A 27398-nucleotide genomic window follows, 5' to 3' on the forward strand; every position below is an offset into this window, starting at 1 on the left:
AACGCTTCAATTACCCATCTCAGCTGGAAACTCACCGGCGCACGCACACCGGGGAGAGGCCATTCCCATGCTCTGTATGTGGAAAGCGTTTCACGCTGTCTTCCGCCTTGCTGACACACCAGAGCGTACACAGTGGGGATACCATGTTTGAGTGCTGTGTGTGCAGGAAGGGGTTTATGCACTCCTCGCACCTCTTCCGGCACCAGTACGCCCACACTGACGAGAGACCGTTCCACTGCCCGAACTGTGGCAAGAGATTCAAGAACTCCAATGAGCTGAAGGTCCACCGGCGAATCCACGTGGGGGACAGGCCCTTTGGCTGCTCCCACTGCGGCCGAAGGTTCAGCCAGTCGTCCAACCTGCTGCGGCACCAGCGGGTCCACACCAAAGAGCGGCCGTTCACCTGCTCCGTTTGCAGTCGTGGCTTTGCCCAGTCCTCGAACCTGCTCACCCACCTGCGTGTCCACACCGGCGAACGGCCCTTCGCCTGCATCGAGTGTGGCCGGGGCTTCTCCCGCTCTTCCCACCTCGTCAGCCACCAGCGCGTCCACACCGACGAGAGGCCCTACCGGTGTGACAGCTGCAGCAAGAGCTTTAAGAGGTCAGAGGACCTGCTGAGGCACCAGCGGGTGCACACGGACGAGCGCCCCTTCCGCTGCCCGCTCTGCACCAAGAGATTCCGCCACTCCTCCACCCTGGTGAAGCACCGGCGGGTCCACACCGGTGAACGCCCTTTCACCTGCTCCAGGTGCGGGAAGGGCTTTGCCTACTCCTCCAACTTACTGAGGCATCAGCGGGTCCACGTGTGACTCCATTAGCCACCCTGTCTATCCCTACCGCCAGTGTAGCGAGGGTGGTAGAACTGCCTGGCAGTGCCCAAGGTCCAGATTTGGTCACAGCCCTTGGTATGGAGTTAGCCCTGTGGCTGGATGTGTGTTCCACCACCCCTCACCCCCAATGTTCTACAGATGTGCTGGTGGATAGGTTAATTGTCCAGTGCAAATTGCCCTGTCATGTTGGTTAATCTGGGGTAGAGTTGATGGGAACGTGAGAATAATTTTTTTTTAAATACAATTAATACAACACTGGTATGTAAATGGGTGGTTGATTGTGAGCACGGACTCATTGGGACAAAGGGCCTGTTTTCCTGCTTAACGGATCTGTGATGGGTTCAGTAAATGAGGCCCTCGTGGGCTGCTGACAGAACATTCCCCTCCGCTGCCTGTTGAGGAAAACGTAGCTGGTCCATTCATACCCTCTGTCTGATTGACCCATTCAACGGGAACAGCCTGTGGGGTCTGGCAGGGGTCTCGATGCTGGTAACGGACACTGTCAATAGCCAATACAGTCTGACCATAAAAATGTAAATTAAAACTATCCTCTCTAAATATCAATCACTCCTTTGGGTTGGACCTCACGGTGGTGCGTCATTAACCAGTGTTGGAATCACGGGTCCTGCTCATTCCTGGTGGAGGGTCTCGGCCCAAAGTGTTGACTGCTTCTTCTGCTCCGTAGAAGCTGCCTGACCTGCTGAGCTCCTCCAGCATTTTATGTGTGTTGTTCTGGAGTTCCAGCATCTTGTGTTTATGGATTAATGCTGAGAGGGAAAGATTTAAACAGGACCTGAGGGATCACGTCCCGCAGAGGGTGAAGAACATTTAAAGGACATTTGGATAGGTATAAATAATTTATCCAGTTTTGGATGTTCCTCCTGTATTTTGTGTGTATTGCTCTGGATTTGCAGGAATCTCGGGGCATGCTGTATGAATTTATGCATATTAAGGAATTTCTTCATTTTTTCTAAAATATATTTATTTTGTATTCTTAAACTCTTGCACAACACAATCTCTGTCCCGGGAGTCAAATTGGTCAACCTTCAATGCACTCTATGCACTGTGCACACGCCTTTTCTTGGATCAGGAAATCAGACACAGTAGACGGGACTCCCAAACTCATCCCATTGCAGTAAAGAGCCAAAACCATTTTCTTCCAGTATTAAGTTTGAATAAGTCATATACAAGGGCATCTAGGTTATTCTAAGCAACAGCACTTTTCAGGATCTTAGCATTTAAAAATACTCTACTTTTCTTCCTTTCCAGTCTTGATAAAGCGTCTTAGCCCAAAAATGTCATCTGTTTATTCCTCTCCATAGACACTAGTTGATTCGCTGAGTTCCCCCCAGCAGTTTATATTTGTTACACTATCTTTCCTTGTTTCCTGCCAAAGAGGATTAGCTGAAACGTTTCTGCATTGAGCACCACCTATCATTTCCATGCCACCAGCCCATGAAACGTTTGCATCCTCCTGTGTTCCACACTCCAGCTCCGAGCTTTATACCACTGGATGGATAATAGTGACCACACCCTCCCCCAATCCAAATGGTTAAAGTGGATTGTGAACAGTGGGTAAACATCACAGATTCCAATGTGAAAATTACTTCTTTATTCCCTTTCTGTTATTAGCCATTAATCAATCCGGAATATTAACGTTAACAAATTTCATGTCATGTGCCGGTGATAAGAAACCTGATTCTGCTATTGGTGAATCAATCCAGAGGACAAGTGAGAAACTGCAAACTACCTTCCCTTCATTCTAGAGCCAGCCTCAGGGTTTCAGGTGAACAGTCTTTAAGATGAGTGGTTTTAGCTCAGTGACCCAGTCATAGAGCACTGCAACGGGCCTTTCTGCCCATCTAGTCTCTGCCAAACTATTCTGCCAAGTCCCATCAACCTACAACTGGACCAGAGGCCTCATCCCCTTCCCCTCCATTTACTTAGCCACATCTGGCTTACTTGTTGAACCTGCATCAGATCCACCCCCTCCCCCCACGTTCCACTGGCAGCTCGATCCACACTCTCACCACCCTCTAGAGTTAAGGAGTATCCCCTCAGGTTCCCCTTAAATATTTCACCTTTCACTCTTAACCTATAGCTCTGGACTTGCCCAACTTCAGTAGAAAAAGCCTGGTTGTATTTATCCTATTTATACGCCTCTTAATTTTGTATACCTCTATCAAATCTCCCGTCAGTCTATGTTCTCTGGAAGAGTTCTATTCTTCAACCTTTCTGTATAATTCAGAACCTCAAGTCCTGGCAACATCCCTGTACATTGAGCTCTGCACTCTTTCAATCTTACTGATACCCTTTCTGTAATCAGGTGACCAGAACTGCACAGATTAGGCCTCACCAATGTCTTGTACAACTTCAGCACAAAATGAGAACGTACAAATGACATTTCCTTCACTGTGAAACCAGTCTCTGTCATTAAGGTGAATGCACTCGTCTGACGATGAGTGTGTTTAGCTTCTAAAAATACGCTGGCAGGCTAAATGGCCCAGTGGCGGCTAAAACTGAGCCGTATCGTTTACTGGACTGACTCCTGAGAAAAGACATTCCTGACTGTCATGGCAGGAGATTATAATGTGAATGATGCCTGCATGGAAAGGAAATGGCATGTTGGCATTTTTGAGGGCAAGTGTAAAGATGACTGACTGCATTCGTATAGATCTTTGAGACCGGGCAGTTCAGCTGTCTATCTTGGGGTACACTTAGTGAAGGAGGGGTGCAGTAAAGATTCACTGGACTAGTTCCAAAGTTTGCTGTGTGATCAGAAGGTGTGTAAACTAGGCTTGTATTGCAGTGACATACTTGCTTGCTGTGAGTCTGTGATGCTGCAATAAGCAAGTCTTCCAGTCTATCTGTACATACATGTAATTGTGCAGATGAAAATAAACTCAACTTTGACTTTGAATTAAGTATCTCATTGAAACTTACAAATTTCCCACAGGGTCAACAGGCTGGGTGGCCAGGAGAACACTTTCCCAGGTTGCTGAGTCTAAAACTAGGGGTCATAGTCTCAATGGGAATTGGTCACTAAGGGCAGAGGTGAACTGAAATATTGTTCACGGGGGTCTGGGTGGGGGGAAACAAGTCTCTGGAATCCTCTGCTTTGTAGAGTTGTGGCTGTTCAACAGAGAAACAGGTATATTTCTGGACATTGGGAGTTTCGGCATAGTGCAACAAAATGTCATCAAGGTAGAAGATCAGCCATAGTTATTCGAAGGGGAATATGGCCTGCACCTGCTCATATTTCTCGAGTAAATTTAAGAGACTGTGCTCCATGTCAACATCAGTGTTTATTGACAATGAACCTACTGCTTCACATCCGCAAACCAGATGTAACCTACAACTTGACCCTGCCGTACAGTATTGCAATGCTTTCCCTCCCCAAAACATACCTAAGAACAACTGGTCCATTTTCTGTAACTTGGGAGCCACCTTTAATGAAGACCAGGCACTAATGATGAAATTACCATTGGTCAGTAAGGAGTTTGTATGTTCACCCCGTGACCACAAGGTTTCCTCCAGGTGCTCCAGTTTCCTCTCACATTCCAATGGCATACGGGTTGGTAAGTTAATTGGTCACATGGGTATAATTGGGTGGCGTGGGCTTGTTGGGCCAATCTATGTCTCTCAATTAAATAAGATCATGACTCAGATCTGGTCTACTGGTAGCACCAATCTATGCCTTTCCATATTCTACAGCGTACACCTCAAAGCACAGGAGGTGTACTGCCAACGGTAGCCAGGGTTGTCGTGACACTAACAGCTCGGGGTGTTCCAGAGTGTGGAGTTCAATTCTGGCACTGTTCTGTCAGGAGTCTGTAATCCTCCCTGTGGAATGTGTGGGTTTTCTCTGGGATAGATGTACCAATGGCAGTCTCCTCTCACGGGTCAACACCCCCAGTACTAGGTTCAGCTTATTGTTTACCAGACTCCTGAAACAGACAGCCCTTGTCCTGTCATGGCAAGAGATCTTCAGTACGGCAGAGTACATTTACAATCTCCATGGGAATTGGTCACCAAGGGCAGAGGTGAACTGAAATTTTATTCAAGGTGGTTCTCAAAGCCTTTAAAGAGAGGTAATACCATCCCAACTCACAGAGTGCTCTCTGATTGGGAGCAGGGTTCCCAACATTTTTTAAGCAGTGGCTCCCTAACATTAACCGAAAGGGCAGCATTGCAAATCTTTTAATTAATTTCTTGGCAGTACATAGAATCCCTGGCAGAAAGATGGAAGCATTGCACCACTTCCCAGAGTCTTACCTTTTATGTCTTTACATTGTGGTGATCTGAAACAGCATCTGTGCTGGTCAACCCACTGACAACCCGGCTGTTTGATCAGCCAAGTGCTTCTGGTGTTCTTTGTTTCTGTTTGACATTTGCAGACTTCGGCTCTAGTGACCTACCTGCCCATACACCTGTTGTGCTGAAGGCCGCCAGTCTGTACCTCCTGCCTCAGCCTCAGCGGTTGCCTCCAAACTTTACTGAGCGTAAAGCAAATTATCTTAAACCTAAGGGATGGAATCGGGAGATTTTGTTTTAAAACATTCCAATGCTTTGTACATTGCATAAAAATAATATGAATAAAGGATCCTACCCAATTTCTGCAGAAAGGGTTGGTAAGTGGATTAGTACAGACGGGCATCTGATAATTGGGCCAGAGGGTCTGTTCCTGTGCTAAATTATCCTCTGACTTCCTGGGCTGCAGTCTGTGGGAGCAACTGGAAAAAGGGCTGACTGCCCTGTTAGGAGAGATTGGGAGAGTTGACCAAGTACTATTGAGCAACAGCCATGTGCTCTGCTTGCTGCTATTGGTAAAGCAGCCTCTAACTCTGAACTCTGATCTGTACTGAGACATACAGTACATACAACGTTCGACAATACCGAGACCATAACACACACCTAGAAAATGCTGGAGGAAGTCATCATGTCAGGCAACATTTATAGAGGGAAATGGATAGTCGATGTTTCATCAGGACTTAAGGTCTTGGCCAGAAATGGTGGCTTGCCGAACCCCTCCACCATGTTGTGTTCTCCTTAAGATCAGTCAGTAAATTTATTATCAAAGTATGGAAATGTCACCATATACTACCTCAAGATTCCACTTTCTTACAGGTTTACATAGAGTTGGAATGTCACCTACAACTTTGACAAACCTGTATAGGTGCACAGTGGAGAGTCTCCTGACCAGTTAAATCACAGCCCTGAATGGAAATACCAATGTTCATGAACTGAGAAGTCTACAGAAAGTTGTGGACGCAGCCCAATCCATTATAGGCAACTTCTCCCCACCGTTTACCATGTTTACAAGGAGCGTTGCTAAAAGGAAGCTGCATCCATCATCAAGGACACTCACCATCTGGGCACACTCTCTTCTCCCTACTACCATCAGGCAGAAGATAAGTACCACACTACCAGGTATAAGAACAATTATTACTCTACAACCCTTAGGCTCCTGAACCAGTGTGGATAACTTAACTCACCCTCTACTCTGAACTTATTCACAACCTACAGAATCACTTTCAGGACTCTACAACTGACGTTATTAATTTTTTTTAAATTTCCACAATTTGTCTTCTTTTGCACATTGGTTGGTTCTCAGTCTTTATGTATAGACTCTCTCCCCCCCCCCCATAAAATCTATTGTATTTCTTTATTTTCTCATAAGTGCCTGCAAACATATATCGAGGTAGTATATACTGACATGTATACGTCACTATATACTAACACGAGATGTATACACTCTGATAATAAATTTACTTTGATAGACCTGATTTCCAACTTCTGCAGAATCTCGAGTCTGTAGATCACACCCATGTGGACTTGAAGAATGGCATCTCCTCTTCTATTAGGCCACTTTGCAACATTCTGATCGAAGTTCAAAGTAAATTTCATTACCAGAGAACATGTATGTCACATATAACCCTGAGATTCATTTTCCTGCAGGCATACTCAGCAAATCTATAGAAGGCAACTATCAATGAAAGATCAACGAGCGTGCAGAAGATAAACTGTGTAAATATAAATAAAAAGCAATAAATAACAAACATTACAAGATAAAGAGTCCTTAAAGTGAGATCATTGGTTGTGGGAACATCTCAATGTTGGGGCAGGTGAGTAGTTATGTCTTTTTGTTCAAGAGCTTGGTGGTTGAGGGGTAGTAACTGTTCTTGAACCCGGTGGTGTGAGCCCTGAGGCTCTTACACGTTTGGTACCTTCTACTGCTATATTTAATTGCCCGAGAGGAAGCCAAACAGAGTTTCAATTCATTGTAACTATGTATAATGACAATAAAGATCGTTCAATTCAATACCTGATGGCAGCGATGAGAAAGGAACATGGCCTGGATGGTGAGGACCTCTTTCTTATGTTAGCATTTCATGTAGATGTGCTCAATGGCTGGGAGGGTTTTACCCGTGATGTACTGGGCCAAATCGACTACCTTTTGTAGGATTTTCCATAAAAAGGCATTCGTGTTCCCATAACGGGCCGTAATGCAGCCAGTCAGTATACTCTCCATTACACATCCATGTGAGTTTGTGGAAGTTATTGATGTCATGCCGACTTCCCACAGGCTCCTAAGGAAGCAGAGGCGCTGCTGTGCTTTCTTCACAGTTGCACTTCGATGCTGGGTCCAGGACAGGTCCTTGGAAATAGTAACACCCAGGAATTTAAAGTTGCTGACATTCTCCCTCCTCTACGCTGATTCCTCACCACCTTTGAAACAGCCCACAACAGTGGTATCATTGGCAAACTTTATCATTCATTGTCCCTGTCTATCAGAACTGGCTGCCTTTGCTGTCAGACGCGTCTGTGATTTCAGCACTGTTTCACCCCTCTCCTTCAGTACACTGCAACCTATTGTAACACATCTGTATCACACTTCTTTGTGAACCTCTGACAGTCCCATTTAAAACTCATACTCACAACCACCCAGCCCTCTCCCCCCCTTCTCCTCCCTCCCTCCCTCGTTTCCTTCCTTCCCAGTGACGATAAAGGGTCTCTGACCTGAGTTCTGTGAGCCTCAATTTCCTCACTTGCAGACCCCAGTCAGTTTGGATTGGCAGCAACATCTCCTCCAAGATCTCCATCAGCTCGGGTGTGCACTGCAAGGCTGTGTGTATAGTCCTCTGCTCTACTCATTTTACATTTATGACTGTGTGGCTAAGCACAATTCCAATGCCATATTTAAATTAAAATTTGCTGACAACACCACTGTCATTGGCGGAATCAAAGGTGGTGACAAATCAGCATATAGGAGGGAGACTGAAAATCTGGCTGAGTGGTGGCACAACAACAACCTCACACTGTCAGCAAGACCAAGGAGCTGATACTGACCTCAGGAGGAAGAAACCAGAGGTCCGTGAGGCAGTTCCCATCAGGGGATCAGAAGTGGAGAGGGTCAGCAACTTGGTGTTATCATTACAGAGGACCTGTGCTTGGTCCAGCTGTAAAAGCAACATTACAAAGAAGGCACAGGACCGCTTCTACTTTCTTAGCAGTTTGCAAAGATTCAGCATGTTATCTAAAACTGACAAACTTCTATCGATGTGTGGTGAAGAGTATATTGAAAGGTTGCATCGTGGCCTGGTATGAAATCATCAATGCCCTTGAATGGAAAAGCCAACAAAAAGTAGTGGACATGGCCCAGTCCATCATGGGTAAGGCCTTCCCCACCACAGGGCACATCTACATGGAGTGCTTTTGCAGGAGGGCAGCATCCATCATCAAGGAAACCCAACATCCAGAACATGCTGTCTTCTCACTGCTTCCATCTGGAAGGTTCAGGACTCACACCACCAGGTTCAGGAACACTTATTACCCCTCAACTGTTAGGCTCTTCAACCAGAGGAGATAACTTCATTCAACTTCACTTGCTCCCATCATTGAAATTTCCTACAACATAAGGACTCTTCGTCTCATGTTCTCAATATTTATTATTACTATTATTGTTATTTCTTTTGTATTTGGAATTTGTTGTCATCCTGTTAGGGATGGTCTTTTTGATTCTCTTGTGTTTCTTGTAATTACTGTGAATGCCCACAAGAAAATTAATCTCAGGGTTATATATAGTGACATATATGTACTTTGATAATAAATTTACTCTGAACGTTGGAGATGGAAGAAGTTATGGAGAATTAACATGGGAAATTCTGCAGATGCTGGAAATCCAAAGCAACACACAAAAATACTGGAGGAACTCAGGCAGCAACTACTGAAATGTTGTTTCAGGCCAAAATTCTTCTCCGTAACTGGAAAGGAAGGGGAAAGATACAAATAAAATGGGGAGGAGAAGGAGGCTAGCTAAAAGGTGATAGGTAGAGCCAAGTGATGGGAAAGGTAAATGGCTGGAGAGGAAGGAATCTGATAGGAGAGAACAGTGGACCATGGAAGAAAGAGAAGGCGGGGGGGGGGGGCTCGAGGGGAAGTGAAAGGCAGATGGGAAGAGGTAAGAGGCCAGAGTGGGGAATACAAGAAGAGGGAAGGAGGAGGGAAAAAAACTTAACCAGAAGGAGAAATCGATTTTCATGCCATAAGTTTGGAGGCTAACAGATGGAATAGTTTGAGGTGTTGCTGGGAATGGGAATTAAAATGGCTCCCCCCCCCCCGAGAAATTCTGCTTTTGGCGATGAAGCAGAGGTGCTCAACACAAAGCCGTCTCCCAATTTACAGAGAATGAAGTAAAAGGACAGGGTGGGAAGAGGTACAGTTGAAATCATTGTGAGGGTCTGTAAGTGTATAAAATATATCTGTCGATAATCTGTCTCGAGAAAAGGGAGAGAGGTGGCGGAGGTGCCCTAAGTAACTTTGAGGGCAGACTGGAAGTTGGAGGCAAAGTTGATTAAATTGATGAGCTCATGAAGCAGCACCAAAGCAGTCGTCAATGTAGAACATAGGATAGTACAGCACAGTACAGGCCTTTTGGCCCACATTGTTGTGCTGACCCTCAAACCCTGCCTCCCATATAACCCCCCCACCTTAAATTCCTCCATATACCTGTGTAGTAGTCTCTTAAACTTCACTAGTGTATCTGCCTCCACTGACTCAGGCAGTGCATTCCACGCACCAACCACTCTCTGAGTGAAAAAAAACCTTCCTCTAATATCCCCCTTGAACTTCCCACCTCTTACCTTAAAGCCATGTCCCCTTGTATTGAACAGTTGTGCCCTGGGGAAGAGGCTCTGGCTATCCACTCTTTCTATTCCTCTTAATATCTTGTACACCTCTATCATGTCTCCTCTCATCCTCCTTCTCTCCAAAGAGTAAAGCTCTAGCTCCCTCAATCTCTGATCATAATCCATACTCTCTAAACCAGGCTGCATCCTGGTAAATCTCTGTACCCTTTCCAATGCTTTCTCATCCTTCCTATAGTGAGGCGACCAGAACTGGACACAGTACTCCCAAGTGTGGCCTAACCAGAGTTTTATAGAGCTGCATCATTACATCGCGACTCTTAAACTCTATCCCTTGACTTATGAAAGTTAACAACCCATAAGCTTTCTTAACTACCCTATCTACCTGTGAGACAACTTTCAGGGATCTGTGGACATGTACCCCCAGATCCCTCTGCTCCTCCAAACTACCAAGTATCCTGCCATTTACTTTGTACTCTGCCTTGGAGTTTGTCCTTCCAAAGTATACCACCTCACACTTCTCTGGGTTGAACTCCATCTGCCACTTCTCAGCCCACTTCTGCAACCTATCAATGTCTCTCTGCAATCTTTGACAATCTCCTACACTATCCACAACACCACCAACCTTTGTGTCATCTGCAAACTTGCCAACCCATCCTTCTACCCCCACATCCAGGTCGTTAATAAAAATCACGAAAAGTAGAGGCCCCAGAACTGATCCTTGTGGGACACCACTAGTCACAACCCTCCAATCCGAATGTACTCCCTCCACCACGACCCTCTGCCTTCAGCAGGCAAGCCAATTCTGAATCCACCTGGCCAAACTTCCCTAGATCCCATGCCTTCTGACTTTCTGAATAAGCCTACCATGTGGAACCTTGTCAAATGCCTTACTATAACCATATAACAATTACAGCATGGAAACAGGCCATCTCGGCCCTCCTAGACTGTGCCAAACTCTTACTCTCACCTAGTCCCACCGACCTGCACTCAGCCCATAACCCTCCATTCCTTTCCTGTCCATATATCTATCCAATTTAACTTTAAATGACAACATCGAACCTGCCTCAACCACTTCTGCTGGAAGCTCGTTCCACACAGCTACCATTCTCTGAGTAAAGAAGTTCCCCCTCATGTTACCCCTAAACTTTTGCCCTTTAACTCTCAACTCATGTCCTCTTGTTTGAATCTCCCCCACTCTCAATGGAAAAAGCCTATCCACATCAACTCTATCTATCCCACTCATAATTTTAAATACATCTATCAAGTCCCCCCTCAACCTTCTATGCTCCAAAGAATAAAGACCATATACTAAAATCCATATAGATCACATCCACTGCACTACCCTCATCTATATGCCTGGTCACCTCCTCAAAGAACTCTGTCAGGCTTGTTAGACACGATGCCCTTCACAAGGCAATGCTGACTGTCCCTGATCAGACCATGATTCTCTAAATGCCCACAGATCCCATCTCTAAGAATCTTTTCCAACAGCTTTCCCACCACAGACGTAAGGCTCACTGGTCTATAATTACCTGGACTATCCCTACTACCTTTTTTGAACAAGGGGACAACATCGGCCTCCCTCCAATCCGGTACCATTCCCGTAGACAACAAAGACATAGAGATCCTAGCCAGAGGCTCAGCAATCTCTTCCCTTGCCTCGTGGAGCAGCCTGGGGAATATTCCGTCAGGCCCCGGGAACTTATCAGTCCTAATGTATTTTAACAACTCCAACACCTCCTCTCCCTTAATATCAACATGCTCCAGAACATCAACCTCACTCATATTGTCCTCACTGACATCAAGTTCCCTCTCATTGGTGAATACCAAAGAGAAGTATTCATTGAGGATCTCGCTCACTTCCACAGCCTCCAGGCACATCTTCCCACCTTTATCTCTAATCGGTCCTACCTTCACTCCTGTCATCCTTTTGTTCTTCACATAATTGAAGAATGCCTTGGGGTTTTCCTTTACCCTACTCGCCAAGGCCTTCTCAGCCCCTTCTTAAGCTCCTTTCGTGATACCCTATATTCCTCAATAGACCCATCTGATCCTTGCTTCCTAAACCTCATGTATGCTGCCTTCTTCTACCTGACTAGATTTTCCACATCACTTGCCACCCATGGTTCCTTCACCCTACCATTCTTTATCTTCCTCACCGGGACAAATTTATCCCTAATATCCTGCAAGAGACATCGACCACATGTCCATAGTACATTTGCCTGCAAAAGCATCATCCCAATTCACACCCGCAAGTTCTAGCCTTATAGCCTCATAATTTGCTCTTCCCGAATTAAAAATTTTCCTGTCCTCTCTGATTCTATCCTTTTCCATGATAATTATAAAGGCCAGGGAGCGGTGGTCACTGTCCCACAGATGCTCACCCACTGAGAGATCTGTGACCTGACCCGGTTCGTTACCTAATACTAGATGTAGTATGGCATTCCCCCGGTCGGTCTGTCCACATACTGTGACAGGAATCCGTCCTGGACACATTTAAACTCTGCCCCATCTAAACCCTTGGAACTAATCGAGTACACTAATGCAGTGTAGAAAGATGTGGAAAACATTACCACAGTAACGGAAGATGGACTGTTCACGTAGCCGATGGAAAGTTAGGCACTGGGTTTGGAGGTGTACATGTAATTGCCCCAATTCGCCTGGTGTCAGGTGATGACGTCAGTGGCGTGCCGATGGGGACGTTGCCCCTGGCAGCGAGGCGGGACTGGCTGATTCGTTCATCCCCTCTTTGAAGTTGCCTGCGGATTGAGCCATCCGCACTCATGTGCTGACTTGCTCCGACATTAAACGCTCTATTTCTACCAAGACTGTCCGCGCCGCCGCCAGCCAGACTGCGCGTGCGCAATGTTCCACCGGCGAGGCGACCCAGTGCGCACGCGTCAGGTGGCAGCCGACCTGACCGGAGAAATGATGCAGAAGGGGGCGTGACTTGCCCGAGTGATTGACAACGTACTCGGTTGTCCCTGGCAACAGCACAGGACTAAGCCCTTCGGCCCACCGAACTGATATAGTGCCATTTGCTTACATAATGCCTCTGCCCATTCATATGCCTTTCTAAGGTAACTATGGTATTTGCGTCCGCCAACACCCCTGGCTGCATATTCCAGACACCTACCACTGTGTAAAATAACAACATCCCCTCAGCTCAGCTGCAAGCCCTCCATGGTTTATTATGGTCACTTGTACAATAATTGTACAGTGAAAAAGCTTCTCTTCAGAATCAGATTTAATATCACCCGTATATGTCGTGGAATTTGTTAACTTTACCATAGCAGTATAATGAAATACATAATAAATAGAGAAAAAACATACATACAGTTGAAGTCATAAGTTTACATACACCTTAGCCAAATACATTTAAGCTCTGTTTTTCACAATTCCTGACATTCCCGAGAAAACATTCCCTGTCTTAGGTCAGTTAGGATCACTACTTTAAGAATGTGAAATGTCAGAATAATAGTAGTCAGAATGATTTCTGTTTTTATTTCTTTCATCACTTTCCTAGTGGGTCGGAAGTTTACATACAGATTTAAAGACAATTTGGTTGCATTGGCTTTAAATTGTTTAACTTGGGTCAAACGTTTTGGGTAGCCTTCCACAAGCTTCTCACAGTAAGTTGCTGGAATTTTGTTCCATTCCTCCAAACAGAACTGGTGTAACTGAGTCAGGTTTGTAGGCCTCCTTGCTTGCACACGCTTTTTCAGTTCTACTCACAGATTTTACATTCCTCGTATGATAACCCTCTCATTCCTGGAATCATTCTTGTGAACAGACCCTCTGGCCCAATTATCAGATGCCCGTCTGTACTAATCCATTTACCAACTCTTTCTGCAGAAATTGGGTAGGATCCTTCATTCATATTATTCTTATGCAATGTACAAAACATTGGAATATTTTAAAACAAAATCTCCCTATTCCATCCACTGGGGTTCAGATAATTTGCTTTACGCTCAGTCCTCAAAGTTTGGAGGCAACCGCTGAGGCTGAGGCAGGAGGTACAGACAGGCGGCCTTCAGCACAACAGGTGTATGGGCAGGGAGGTCACTAGAGCAGAAGTCTGCAAATGTCAAACAGAAACAAAGAACACCAGAAGCACTTGGCTGATCAAACAGCCGGGTTGTCAGTGGGTTGACCAGCACAGATGCTGTTTCAGATCACCACAATGTAAAGACATAAAAGGTAAGACTCTGGGAAATGCTTCCATCTTTCTGCCAGGGATTCTATGTACTGCCGAATTAATTAAATTAAAAGATTTGCAATGCTGCCCTCTCGGTTAATGTTAGGGAGCCATGACATAAAAAAAGTTGGGAACGCTGCTCCCAATCAGAGAGCACTCTGTGAGTTGGGATGGTATTACCTCTCTTTAAAGGCTTTGAGAACCACCTTGAATAAAATTTCAGTTCACCTCTGCCTTTGGTGACCAATTCCCATGGAGATTGTAAATATATTCTGCCGTACTGAAGATCTCTTGCCATGACAGGACAAGGGCTGTCTGTTTCAGGAGTCTGGTAAACAATAAGCTCAACCTAGTACTGGGGGTGTTGACCTGTGAGAGGAGACTGCCATTGGTACATCTATCCCAGAGAAAACCCACACATTCCACAGGGAGAAAAATAGTTAATAACCCGTGAGAGGAGACTGCCATTGGTACATCTATCCCAGAGAAAACCCACACATTCCACAGGGAGGATTACAGACTCCTGACAGAACAGCGCCAGAATTGAACTTCACACTCTGGAACACCCCGAGCTGTTAGTGTCACGACAACCCTGGCTACCGTTGGCAGTACACCTCCTGTGCTTTGAGGTGTACGCTGTAGAATATGGAAAGGCATAGATTGGTGCTACCTAGTAGACCAGATCTGAGTCATGATCTTATTTAACTGAGAGACACAGATTGGTAACAGGCTCTTCCGGCCCAACAAGCCCACGCCACCCAATTATACCCATGTGACCAATTAACTTACCAACCCGTACGCCATTGGAATATGGGAGGACACCGGAGAACCTTGTGGTCACGGGGTGAACATACAAACTCCTTACTGACCAATGGTAATTTCATCATTAGTGCCTGGTCTTCATTGAAAGGTGGCTCCCAAGTTGCAGAAAGTGGACCAGTTGTTCTTAGGTATGTTTTGGGGAGGGAAAGCATTGCAATACTGTACGGCAGGGTCAAGTTGTAGGTTACATCTGGTTTGCGGATGTGAAGCAGTAGGTTCATTGTCAATAAACACTGATGTTGACATGGAGCACAGTCTCTTAAATTTACTCGAGAAATATGAGCAGGTGCAGGCCATATTCCCCTTCGAATAACTATGGCTGATCTTCTACCTTGATGACATTTTGTTGCACTATGCCGAAACTCCCAATGTCCAGAAATATACCTGTTTCTCTGTTGAACAGCCACAACTCTACAAAGCAGAGGATTCCAGAGACTTGTTTCCCCCCACCCAGACCCCCGTGAACAATATTTCAGTTCACCTCTGCCCTTAGTGACCAACTCCCATTGAGACTATGACCCCTAGTTTTAGACTCAGCAACCTGGGAAAGTGTTCTCCTGGCCACCCAGCCTGTTGACCCTGTGGGAAATTTGTAAGTTTCAATGAGATACTTAATTCAAAGTCAAAGTTGAGTTTATTTTCATCTGCACAATTACATGTATGTACAGATAGACTGGAAGACTTGCTTATTGCAGCATCACAGACTCACAGCAAGCAAGTATGTCACTGCAATACAAGCCTAGTTTACACACCTTCTGATCACACAGCAAACTTTGGAACTAGTCCAGTGAATCTTTACTGCACCCCTCCTTCACTAAGTGTACCCCAAGGTAGACAGCTGAACTGCCCGGTCTCAAAGATCTATACGAATGCAGTCAGTCATCTTTACACTTGCCCTCAAAAATGCCAACATGCCATTTCCTTTCCATGCAGGCATCATTCACATTATAATCTCCTGCCATGACAGTCAGGAGTGTCTTTTCTCAGGAGTCAGTCCGGTAAACGATACGACTCAGTTTTAGCCGCGACTGGGCCATTTAGCCTGCCAGCGTATTTTTAGAAGCTAAACACACTCATCGTCAGACGAGTGCATTCACCTTAATGACAGAGACTGGTTTCACAGTGAAGGAAATGTCATTTGTACGTTCTCATTTTGTGCTGAAGTTGTACAAGACATTGGTGAGGCCTAATCTGTGCAGTTCTGGTCACCTGATTACAGAAAGGGTATCAGTAAGATTGAAAGAGTGCAGAGCTCAATGTACAGGGATGTTGCCAGGACTTGAGGTTCTGAATTATACAGAAAGGTTGAAGAATAGAACTCCTCCAGAGAACATAGACTGACCGGAGATTTGATAGAGGTATACAAAATTAAGAGGGGTATAAATAGGATAAATACAACCAGGCTTTTTCTACTGAAGTTGGGCAAGTCCAGAGCTATAGGTTAAGAGTGAAAGGTGAAATATTTAAGGGGAACCTGAGGGGATACTCCTTAACTCTAGAGGGTGGTGAGAGTGTGGATCGAGCTGCCAGTGGAACGTGGGGGGAGGGGGTGGATCTGATGCAGGTTCAAGTTCAACAAGTAAGCCAGATGTGGCTAAGTAAATGGAGGGGAAGAGGATGAGGCCTCTGGTCCAGTTGTAGGTTGATGGGACTTGGCAGAATAGTTTGGCAGAGACTAGATGGGCAGAAAGGCCCGTTGCAGTGCTCTATGACTGGGTCACTGAGCTAAAACCACTCATCTTAAAGACTGTTCACCTGAAACCCTGAGGCTGGCTCTAGAATGAAGGGAAGGTAGTTTGCAGTTTCTCACTTGTCCTCTGGATCGATTCGCCAATAGCAGAATCAGGTTTCTTATCACCGGCACATGACATGAAATTTGTTAACGTTAATATTCCGGATTGGTTAATGGCCAATAACAGAAAGGGAATAAAGAAGTAATTTTCACATTGGAATCTGTGATGTTTACCCACTGTTCACAATCCACTTTAACCATTTGGATTGGGGGAGGGTGTGGTCACTATTATCCATCCAGTGGTATAAAGCTCGGAGCTGGAGTGTGGAACACAGGAGGATGCAAACATTTCATGGGCTGGTGGCATGGAAATGATAGGTGGTGCTCAATGCAGAAACGTTTCAGCTAATCCTCTTTGGCAGGAAACAAGGAAAGATAGTGTAACAAATATAAACTGCTGGGGGGAACACAGCGAATCAACTAGTGTCTATGGAGAGGAATAAACAGATGACATTTTTGGGCTAAGACGCTTTATCAAGACTGGAAAGGAAGAAAAGTAGAGTATTTTTAAATGCTAAGATCCTGAAAAGTGCTGTTGCTTAGAATAACCTAGATGCCCTTGTATATGACTTATTCAAACTTAATACTGGAAGAAAATGGTTTTGGCTCTTTACTGCAATGGGATGAGTTTGGGAGTCCCGTCTATTGTGTCTGATTTCCTGATCCAAGAAAAGGCGTGTGCACAGTGCATAGAGTGCATTGAAGGTTGACCAATTTGACTCCTGGGACAGAGACTTTGATTAAGAATGCAAAATAAATATATTTTAGAAAAAAATGAAGAAACCTTCTTGAAATGCATAATTTCAAAGAGCATGGCCTGAGATTCCTGCAAATCCAGCACAACACACATAAAATGCTGGAGGAGCTCAGCAGGTCAGGCAGCTTCCACGGAGCAGAAGAAGCAGTCAACACTTTGGGCCGAGACCCTCCACCAGGAATGAGCAGGACCCGTGATTCCAACACTGGTTAATGACGCACCACCGTGAGGTCCAACCCAAAGGAGTGATTGATATTTAGAGAGGATAGTTTTAATTTACATTTTTATGGTCAGACTGTATTGGCTATTGACAGTGTCCGTTACCAGCATCGAGACCCCTGCCAGACCCCACAGGCTGTTCCCGTTGAATGGGTCAATCAGACAGAGGGTATGAATGGACCAGCTACGTTTTCCTCAACAGGCAGCGGAGGGGAATGTTCTGTCAGCAGCCCACGAGGGCCTCATTTACTGAACCCATCACAGATCCGTTAAGCAGGAAAACAGGCCCTTTGTCCCAATGAGTCCGTGCTCACAATCAACCACCCATTTACATACCAGTATTGTATTAATTGTATTTAAAAAAAAATTATTCTCACGTTCCCATCAACTCTACCCCAGATTAACCAACATGACAGGGCAATTTGCACTGGACAATTAACCTATCCACCAGCACATCTGTAGAACATTGGGGGTGAGGGGTGGTGGAACACACATCCAGCCACAGGGCTAACTCCATACCAAGGGCTGTGACCAAATCTGGACCTTGGGCACTGCCAGGCAGTTCTACCACCCTCGCTACACTGGCGGTAGGGATAGACAGGGTGGCTAATGGAGTCACACGTGGACCCGCTGATGCCTCAGTAGGCTGGAGGAGTAGGCAAAGCCCTTCCCGCACCTGGAGCAGGTGAAAGGGCGTTCCCCGGTGTGGACCTGCCGGTGCTTCACCAGGGAGGAGGAGTGGCGGAATCTCTTGGTGCAGAGCGGGCAGCGGAAGGGGCGCTCGTCCGTGTGCACCCGCTGGTGCCTCAGCAGGTCCTCTGACCTCTTAAAGCTCTTGCTGCAGCTGTCACACCGGTAGGGTCTCTCGTCGGTGTGGACGCGCTGGTGGTTGATGAGGTTGGAGTAGCGGGAGAAGCCCCGGCCACACTCGATGCAGGCGAAGGGCCGTTCGCCGGTGTGGACACGCAGGTGGGTGAGCAGGTTCGAGGACTGGGCAAAGCTACGGCTGCAAACGGAGCAGGTGAACGGCCGCTCCATGGTGTGGACCCGCTGGTGCCGCAGCAGGTTGGACGACTGGCTGAACCTTCGGCCGCAGTGGGAGCAGCCAAAGGGCCTGTCCCCCACGTGGATTCGCCGGTGGACCTTCAGATCGCTGGAGTTCTTGAATCCCTTGCCACAGTCGGGGCAGTGGAACGGTCTCTCATCAGTGTGTGTGTACTGGTGCTGGAAGAGGTGCGAGGCATGTTTGAACCCCTTCCTGCACACACAGCACTCAAACATGGTATCCCCACTGTGTACGCTCTGGTGTGTCAGCAAGGAGGAAGACAGCGTGAAACGCTTTCCACACACACAGCATGGGAATGGCCTCTCCCCGGTGTGAGTGCGCCGGTGAGTTTCCAGCTGAGATGGGTAATTGAAGCGTTTCCCACAGTCCCCGCACTTGCAGGGTCTCTCCGTGCTGCAGAGTTGTTCCCGGAATTTCTCCAGTCTGGAAGAATGGCTGAATCCCTTTCGACAAATACGACACTCTTGCAGCCTCCCTGCGCCGTGAATGGGGCGAAAACCTTTCAGGTTGCGTTACTGGCTGAAGTTTATTCCACAGTTACTGCACCTGGAAATTCTCACTCTGAGCAGGGCTCAGTCTGGGTAATCTCTGAAACGTTTTCCCATCGATTGCACAGACAAACAATTTTCTTTGCACGTTGAGAGGCTGGTAATCCACAGATCCCGATGAGTCGAGTGACTCCTAATAAAATGCTAACTTTGCGATCCCACCTTTGCAAATCCACTTCTACAGTCCTATTAAAGGAGTTTACACAAATGGTCACTTTATATTACAGGATAAAAATTCAGAACAATCCTTTAACGGACATTTTTGCACCCTTTGCTGTCCCACTTCAGGAATGGGCCCCATTCCACCTGTTTAAACACATTCTAGCCATATCTTCACCACTGGGAGCCTATTCTACTCCTGACCATAAGATAGCAGAGCAGAATTAGGTTTTTTAGCCTGAGTCTGTTCCACCATTCAATCACACTGGATATTTTTCCGACCCCATTCTCCTGCCTTCTCCCCATAACTCTTAACCCATTACCAATCAATCTCTTCCTTAGTAACTTGGCTTTCCACAGCCCTCTGTGGCAATAAGTACAAGATTTACTTCCTTCTGACTGAAGAAATTCTATCCTAAAGCGACATCCTATTCTGAGGCTGTGCGCTCTGCTTCTACACTCTCCACCTAATGGAACTTCCTCCCCACATCCGCTCTCAGTATCCAGTAGGTTTAATAAGATCCCCCACCCCTCAGATGGAGTACGTACATAACGCAATGTGGTCCCATGATGGAAATCTCCCCTCCATTCTGCATTGGTCAATTCCAACCACTCCTCGGTGTTGAATGGCTCCCCTTTTCGCCTTTCAGGATGGTAACCATCTCACATCCCCGTCACTGGATCCTTCCTGCTGGTTGCGGGACCGAATCTCCAACTTCACCCAGACCCCCGCTCAGAATCTGGTCCTCGGCCTACCCCGCAAACTCGACTGACTGCACCCCACCGCCCTCCTCGCACAGAATATTTAAATTCATACCAATACTCACAAAGATTAGCACGTTTGCTGCAAAATCACAACCAACACTTCCCTCCAGAAACTTTATATTTACACATTCAAGAAACTTCGATTTGATTTTGTTTATAATCTCTGCAACCGGACAAAGGACACCGGATCAACGCCGGAAGGTCCACCCAGCGGCAGGAAGTCAAGACTTTCCGTGCCCTGTGATTGGTGAACGATCGAGAAGGCGCCGGAAGCTATCCCCGTAGTTATTGGTCAGGACGCACGTCCATCATCCGCAGAAGGGCTGCAGCTGGCCAGTTGAGAGTGATCGAATCCTGCATCGCCAGTTGAGAGGTTTGGAAAGTATTCTTTAAAACGATTAACCCTCGTATTAATACTGAGGGGCTAGTGGTGAATAATTGCGTCGTTGGCAACTCCAAATAACCGTCCACGAAAATACCAGAGAGAACTTTGTAGTGTGGGTAGGACGACGCATGCGCGACGCCTTAGCTGGCCGTGGAGTGGGCGGGGCTTCCTAACCTCGGCTGACCTCTTTGCCTTTGACCTTTCAAAGAGGCTCAGGTTTGAGTAATCATCAATAATAGGTTCACAGGACACGGTTACGTCCAAGCAATATGGACAGGTCCTGTAAGTCACTGCCAAAATCAGAGATTTAACAACTGCAAACAGTCGTTCAGGTGGGTTTTTTTCTCCTCTCTGCTCACAGTTGCAGTAAAATGTATACTATACGTTGCAACGTTTATGCTTCTAAATGTTTTGTATTTGATGCTATGTGTCCGTGATGCTACTGCAAATGATTTTCATTGCACCAGTGCCTAGGTGTACGAAAATGAATGTGACAACAAACTCGACTTTGATTTTACATGGAACCTTTCTGTTTATTTTTCCCCTCTTCTATCTCTAACCTAGCAGTTTTGTTAAAAAAACACCTTGGCAACTTCAGTTTGCACCCATCTTTCATCTGCCTGTGTTCCCTCCAATCCTGCCCCTCAATTTTCCAATTCTAATGTCCAGCTCTTTGTCTGAAAAGTTGATTTATGCTGCTTGACCAGCTGAGTGCTTGCAATACGCTCTCGTATTGTTTATGGTTAAGATGGACATGGTTAATTGTGCCTGAGTTTTAGTTGTAGTTTAGTGCTCCACAGCTAATTTTTAAATGCTGCACGGAGTTTTGCATTTTTCACATTGTTTTGTAGGTCCCACTCAGGACTCAAAGCATGAATCTTTCCTCAACTCCCCTCTCATGCTCTCTCAATGAACTTACAACACAGGTGGAACAGGGGATGAGGTTCTGCAGAATGAGTGCAGGAGGTTAGATGGAGGAGCAGTGACCTCCGGATGACTCCTTGCTAGTAAGGTCAGAAGTAGAAGCACAGGCCAGATGAACTGCTGCCTGGGAAGCTGGTTCAGGAGGCAGGGATTGAGGTTCTTGGACTATTCAGATCTTCTCTGGGGTATAAGCAGTCTACAAGAGGGAAGGAATGCACTTGATCTAGAGAGGGACCAATACCCTTGCAAGGAAAGTTGCTAATGCAACATGGTAGGGTTTAAAGTAGAGTAGCTGGAGGATGGGACTCTGAGGAGGAGCAAGTCAGGGGATAAAGCAAGAGTGAGTTTAGCAGTCAGGACAGATGGGGCAGGGAAGGAAATACTCAGTTAAACTACAGTAATTTCATTGCACCAAGGTTTAACAGGTAAATCCGATGAACTCAGGGCGTGGATTGGCTGTGAAAGCTGAAAGTGCAGCTGGATTGGCAGCTCAATATTACAGAATACAGATGCTTCTGGCATGTCAGAGGCAGAGGCCAGTGAGTGAGGGGGGTGAGGAGGGATGTTTTTGATAAGACGTAACAGTCATACTCAGACACCAGTGATTCTGCAGATGCTCGACAGCTGGAGCAAAGCACACCAAATGCTGTAGGAACCTAGCCGGTCAGGTAGTATGTGTGGAGGGAAATGAACAGCTGACAATTCGAGCTGACACCCAAACTGTTGACTGTTCTTTTCCTTCATGTACTGCTTGACCAGCTAAGTTCCTCCAACATTCTGTGGGTGTGTTGTACAGCAGTACTTACAGCTGACATTCTTATAGAATTGTCCGGGGGGGCCTTATGGATAGAACTTTAAAGAGAGGAGACGGTCACTCTAGTGGGGTTGTATTATAGAGACCTCCGATACTCAGTAAGAACACAAGGAGCACAGATGTAGAGAAATTGCTCATTGTTGAAAGAATAATAGTGTTGTATTAGTAGGAGATAGACATTTCCCCGGTTTTGACTGGACTTTCCTGAGAATGAGTGCCTGGAGGGTGGGATTTGTCAGGTGTCTCCAGCAAAGTTTCCTGAGTTGGGAGGGTGCAATACTGGACCGTCTCTTAGGGAACGACACAGGGCAAATACTGAAAGTAGCAGTCAGCTTGCACTCTTGTTTTGGTGAGAGGGCACGAGATGGATCTGGCAGGTAAGGTAAACCAAAATGCCAGGAGGTTCTGTAGCTCTATGTAGGGTTAAAGGTAGCCAGGGAGAAAATAGGTTCCTCCAGTCATCTATGTTTCTAGCCACATGAGACGGGCGGGATTTTCAACAAATATATCTCCTTGATATTCACTGAGAAGAAAATTGTGGTTGCTCAAGAGGTAATGTGGTGATGTTTTGGAGGACATATTACCAGGGAGGAGGTGTTTGCAGTGTGGATAAATCCCTGGACCTGATAGTGTGCATCCTCAGACTTTGTGAGAAGCCAGACAAGAAATTGCTTCATTGTTAGCCATTGGTGAAGTTCCCATACAAAGGTGGCTGATGTTCTTCTGTTGGGTAGCAAGAACAAGATAGGAAGGTACAGGCCTCTCAGCCTGCTGTCACTAGTGGGCAAATTACTGGAGGGATTTCTGAGAAACATGATCTAACAGCATTTAGGTACATGGAGCCTGTTTAGGCTTTGCGTATGGAAAGTTGTGCTTGATGAATTTTTTTTGAAGAGGTAACCAAAAAGGTAGATGAGGGAAGGGTAGTGGATGCTGTCTATTTTAAGTTTAGTAAGGCCTTTGACAGGATCCCACTGCAGCCTGGTCTGGAAGGTTGGGTCCCATGGAATCCAGCGAGAGCTACTTATGTGCCTTCATCATGGGCTCGGAGTGCTGGTTGGAGGTTGTTGCTCTGTGTGGAGAGTGATGACTGGAATGGCGAGCCACAGGGATCAGTGTTGGAACCCTTGTTATTCATTATGTAACGAAATTATTTCCATGTGAATGTACAAGGCTTGATCAGCAAGTTTGCAGATGATATAAAATTAGGACGTGTTGTTGATAGTGAAGGTGGTTATTGTAGATTACAAGGGAATCTTGATGAGCTATGGAATTAGCAAAAATATTTCAATGCAAATGAGCGTAGGTGTTACATTTTAGAAAGTCAGACCAGCATTAGAACTTGCACTGTGAATGGTAGGGCACTCGGGAGTGTAATGTAGGAGCTGGTTGAGAGCAGCATCACAGGTAGACAGGGCGGTGAATAAGGTGTTCACCACACTTGTGAAAATGTTGCAATATGAAGCAATTGGGCCAATTGTGTTGCTCTATGATTCTGCGACTCTATTGATATCTCTGCAGAGGGAAGCAGGACTTTTTACCCTATCTGGGTCTCCAAAAATGTTATATATCTCAGTTAAATCTCTCTACAGTGTCCAAGGAAGACATTGGCAGCCTGGACATCCTCTTGGCATGAGTGCATTTCTCCATCATAACAACATATAGAAGACAAATCTGCCTATCGAGTTAACACCGGCTCTCAGGGGAATAATCATTTAGGTGCCGTACCTTTTCTCATTTCATTGGACCCATCCCTGTTCCACCAATCCCTGTTTTCTGCCTGTTAACTTGTACTCATTCCACAGAAACACCCCCAATCCCAAATGTTGTTTAATGATGGCACTTTCTCAAGGGCCTTATGAAATCCCAAAACTCCATTCCCACTGGTTTAGTCTTGTCTCTTTTCCAACATTAACAAAGTGGTCTGATGTAATTTTCCTGTCATCCATGTCCATCATCGAGCCCATACTGAACATGCTCACCCCTCCTATTATTTCTTATGTCCTGTCTCTACTTTTTATGCAGCATTCTTCCTTCAAATGATATCAATACAAATAATTTATGGTGACGTGTTCTGCTCCTCCCTCTCCCTAAATAGTGATACAGGTCCTCCCTCCGGTTACAACTGCCCAACTTGTGGTGTGACAGAGAGCACTCGGTAAACACACTCCTTCCACACCCCGTTCACTCAAACACAGACACCGCCTTGTCATTCTGTTGTCATTGCGCCAAGTGTGCGTACTTCTGTGTCTTCACCGTACATTCTCATAGAGAATGTACCGATGTGCTCGGTCTGGCTTTATGGTGCCTTCCCAACCATACGTGCTGAAAAATTCCATTTCTCCAGTAGTGGGTATTCATGTGTAAACGTGTATATCTTATTTGCATACTGTAGTTTATGTGGATATTTCAGTTTATTTTGTAATGATTGTAATGACATTTGTGGGGTGTGTCATATTCTAATTCACGTATAGTCTTCAGTTAACTTTGGTAATTAACGATCATATGTTGTAGTGTGTGCAAAAAAAAAACGAGCTGATTGCCCTGAGCTGAGAAATCAGAAGTTCACACTGGACAAAGTACAGAGCTATTGTTATGTTTTCTGGTAGATATCTTTTTGTAAATATTGGCAGTTTTCACTATTTTCACTAATTTTTGTAAGTTTGATTTTTGACACACATAATAACACCCTAGCACTAAAGCGCTAGGCAACTCCAGCCATTTTTTCCCTTTGGTCATGACACACGTATCTAACATACAATCAGCCCATACAGATGACAAGGGTTTGGGAGCAGGTACATTGATTTCCTGGCTTACAGAAGGGTTCTGCCAAGTGGGAATTCAGTCCGCAGTAATATCATTAGCATCTTGCAGAAAATTCCAAATGGTTGAGTCCTGGTTTAACTGCACCTTACGCAATATATTGCCAGGCTGCCACACTTGCAATCTTGGTTAAGGAACAGGCCTCAGGAACAGAACCCCTTATAGTCTGGAAAGGATTCTGCTCTTTCTCCTTCCAAGTTACGAAGCATGAAGATTCTTACCAAGGACAAGAGTCTAAAGTTGGCTTGAGACAGCATGGACAAAGAGAAGTTTTGGGATGAGTAGCCATCATGGAGAATCCGGGTGTGCAAGTTCCGGAACCTGAAATATTGAAAGATGACAATCAAGGCTTCAGTCAAACCTCCTATTATCGTTTCCAGTTCTACTGAAAGATCCTCAATTTTGATCAGAAAAGATGTGGTTAAACTGGAAAAGAGTTAAAGTTGAAAGTAAGTTTATGATCAAAGTACGGTATTTAACAACCATGTACGACCTTGAGATTCATCTTCTTGTGGGAACTGGAAACACAACAGAATCCACAAAAAACTACACGCAACAAAGTCCGCAGTGCAAGAGGACAAATCGTGCAAATAACACAGTAAACAAATAATATAGGGAAGGTGAACTGCAGAGTCCCGAAAGAGGATGTTGCCTGGGCTAGAGGCCCGAGCTACAGAGAGATGTTGGCCAGGTTAGGTTTTTATTCCTTGGAGCACAACTGAATGAAGGGTGACCTTGTAGGGCAGGGGTTCACCAACCTTTTTAATGACATGGACCCCAGTTATAGAGGCTGATAAAATCACGAGGGGCACAGATAAGGTGGATGGTAACATTTGACTAGTTCAAGATTAGGGGGCATAGATCTAGGATGAGAGGGTAAATGTTTTCATATGCACAGTGATGGGTATATCGAAGAAACTGTCAGAGGAAGTAGCTGAGGCAGGTATGATTGTATCGTTTAAGAAGCACTTGGATTGGTACTGTACATCTATGGTCGAGGGTTAGAGGGATTTGGGCTGAATGCAGGAATTTAGTACAAGATGGGTAGGCACTACGGTTGGCGTGGATTTGGGCCAAAGGACGTGTATTATTCTATGATTCTAAGGGTAAATGCTGGGGAGAAAAGGCACTAGTTTAAAAGAAAAGAATCAGAGAAAATAATGGTAACGTACCAATATTCACCCCCTCCCTCCAATAAGATGAGGATCTGCCTCATAAGGTTTTGAAAGATGGAGATACTTGATGCAATAGTTTTTTTTAAATTTAGTGATTTAGCACAAAGTAGGCCCTCCAGGGCACGCTGCCCCAGCAGCCCCTGACAACACTAACCACGGGACAATTTACAATGACCAATTAACCTACCAACTAGTAGGTCTTTGGACTGTGGCTGCAAACCAGAAACCCAGTGAAGATTTACTAAATGTTCGAGGTCGGCCGAAGTGCGACAAGTAAAACAAATTAGTCAAAATATCAGCCAATATAATCAAGGCTCGCTCTAGGGGAGCTGCCTTGTCTGGGAAGTGCCTTGTGAGAAAAGTGCGAGTATTTGGCTCAGGAGTCTTCGGCGAGGAGGCTGAGGGAGGAGACTACGCCACAGTTGGAGAGGGTGAGAAGTGGTGAAGAAATGACAGGTCAACTGATTCAGTGTGCTGCTTGCATGATGTGGGAGGTCAGGGACGTTGATGGTGCCTCTGGCTGCTACAAATGTGGAAAGTGTGTCCTGGTTCAGCTCCGAAAGGACCGTGTTGAGGAACTGGAGAGGCAACTGGATGACCTCAGGTTCATCCGGGAAACAGAGATTTTTCCAGACAGGACCTGCAGCGAGATCGTTACACCAAAGATACCAGAAGAGAGAAGTCGGGGAGGGCGATGATGAGGAAGGGATGGATGCTTGGAGTACAGGAGACCCCGGGAGATGTGCCTCTCGTAAACAGGTTCTCCCTCTTGGAAGCTGTCGGGACAGAAGACAGTGCCAGTCTGAGAGGTGGACGGGTCTGCGAGTCAACAATTGGCGCTGAAACAAAGCCGAGGAGACAGACGTCAGGCAGAGCCGTGGTAGTAGGGGACTCCATAGTGAGAGGTACAGAAAGGGGTTTCTGCGGCAACAGGTGGGATTTAAGGATGGTGTGTTGCCTCCCTGGTGCCAG

General features: G+C 45.8%; 2 protein-coding genes across 2 annotated transcripts in view; one reads left to right on the forward strand and one right to left on the reverse strand.

The window, feature by feature from the left end:
- Positions 1–14: 14 nt before the first annotated feature.
- Positions 15–27398, forward strand: part of LOC134352488 (zinc finger protein 436-like) — a 43343-nt gene continuing 15959 nt past the window's right edge. The window contains exons 1-3 of the mRNA XM_063059761.1: positions 15–807; positions 5228–5332; positions 18627–19000. Coding sequence (XP_062915831.1) covers positions 144–807; positions 5228–5332; positions 18627–19000 — 1143 coding nt within the window. The 5' untranslated portion in view covers positions 15–143. The remainder of the gene's footprint in view (positions 808–5227; positions 5333–18626; positions 19001–27398) is intronic.
- On the reverse strand, positions 15614–20507 carry LOC134352811 (zinc finger protein 586-like). The gene is made up of 2 exons (XM_063060298.1): positions 20368–20507; positions 15614–19567 (listed from the first exon to the last, which is right to left on the reverse strand). Exon 2 carries the CDS (start codon positions 19046–19048, stop codon positions 18383–18385), a length of 666 nt encoding a protein of 221 aa, XP_062916368.1. The 5' UTR covers positions 19049–19567; positions 20368–20507; the 3' UTR covers positions 15614–18382.

Source organism: Mobula hypostoma, chromosome 10 (genome assembly GCF_963921235.1).
Source record: "Mobula hypostoma chromosome 10, sMobHyp1.1, whole genome shotgun sequence".
Lineage (NCBI taxonomy): Eukaryota > Metazoa > Chordata > Chondrichthyes > Myliobatiformes > Myliobatidae > Mobula > Mobula hypostoma.